At 44.6% G+C, this 260-nt stretch overlaps 1 protein-coding gene across 1 annotated transcript in view; it reads left to right on the top strand.

Moving 5' to 3' along the window:
• The window catches only part of LOC119587903 (putative N-acetylated-alpha-linked acidic dipeptidase), a gene marked incomplete at its 3' end in the record, with an annotated part of 29869 nt that overhangs the window by 21922 nt on the left and 7687 nt on the right, over positions 1 to 260 (top strand). The window contains 1 exon segment of the mRNA XM_037936613.1: positions 30 to 206. Within this exon segment, the coding sequence (XP_037792541.1) occupies positions 30 to 206 (177 nt within the window).

Genomic DNA, 260 nt, shown 5'->3' with positions numbered 1-260 from the left:
AATACTAAAGATGATGCTCTTTATTACAGGCTCCTGCTCCCGACAAATCCCTTGGTTATGAGACCTTGTGGGATCACTGGACTTCCCGATACAGAGCAGCTTCTCCGGAACTTCTAGATTGGAAACTGGGGTCAATCAGCGAACACGCGCCTTTTTATCAGGGCGTTGGTGTCCCGACGTTATATATGGTGTGGGAGATTAACTTTGTAAGTAATGATTACGTTTTATTTCTCCCTTTGACTGGTGACAAAAGCATGTGA

The sequence above is a fragment of the Penaeus monodon genome, chromosome 23, assembly GCF_015228065.2.
Source record: "Penaeus monodon isolate SGIC_2016 chromosome 23, NSTDA_Pmon_1, whole genome shotgun sequence".
Lineage (NCBI taxonomy): Eukaryota > Metazoa > Arthropoda > Malacostraca > Decapoda > Penaeidae > Penaeus > Penaeus monodon.
Note: the sequence above shows the minus strand (reverse complement) of the source record. Positions and strands in the feature narration are given on the sequence as shown.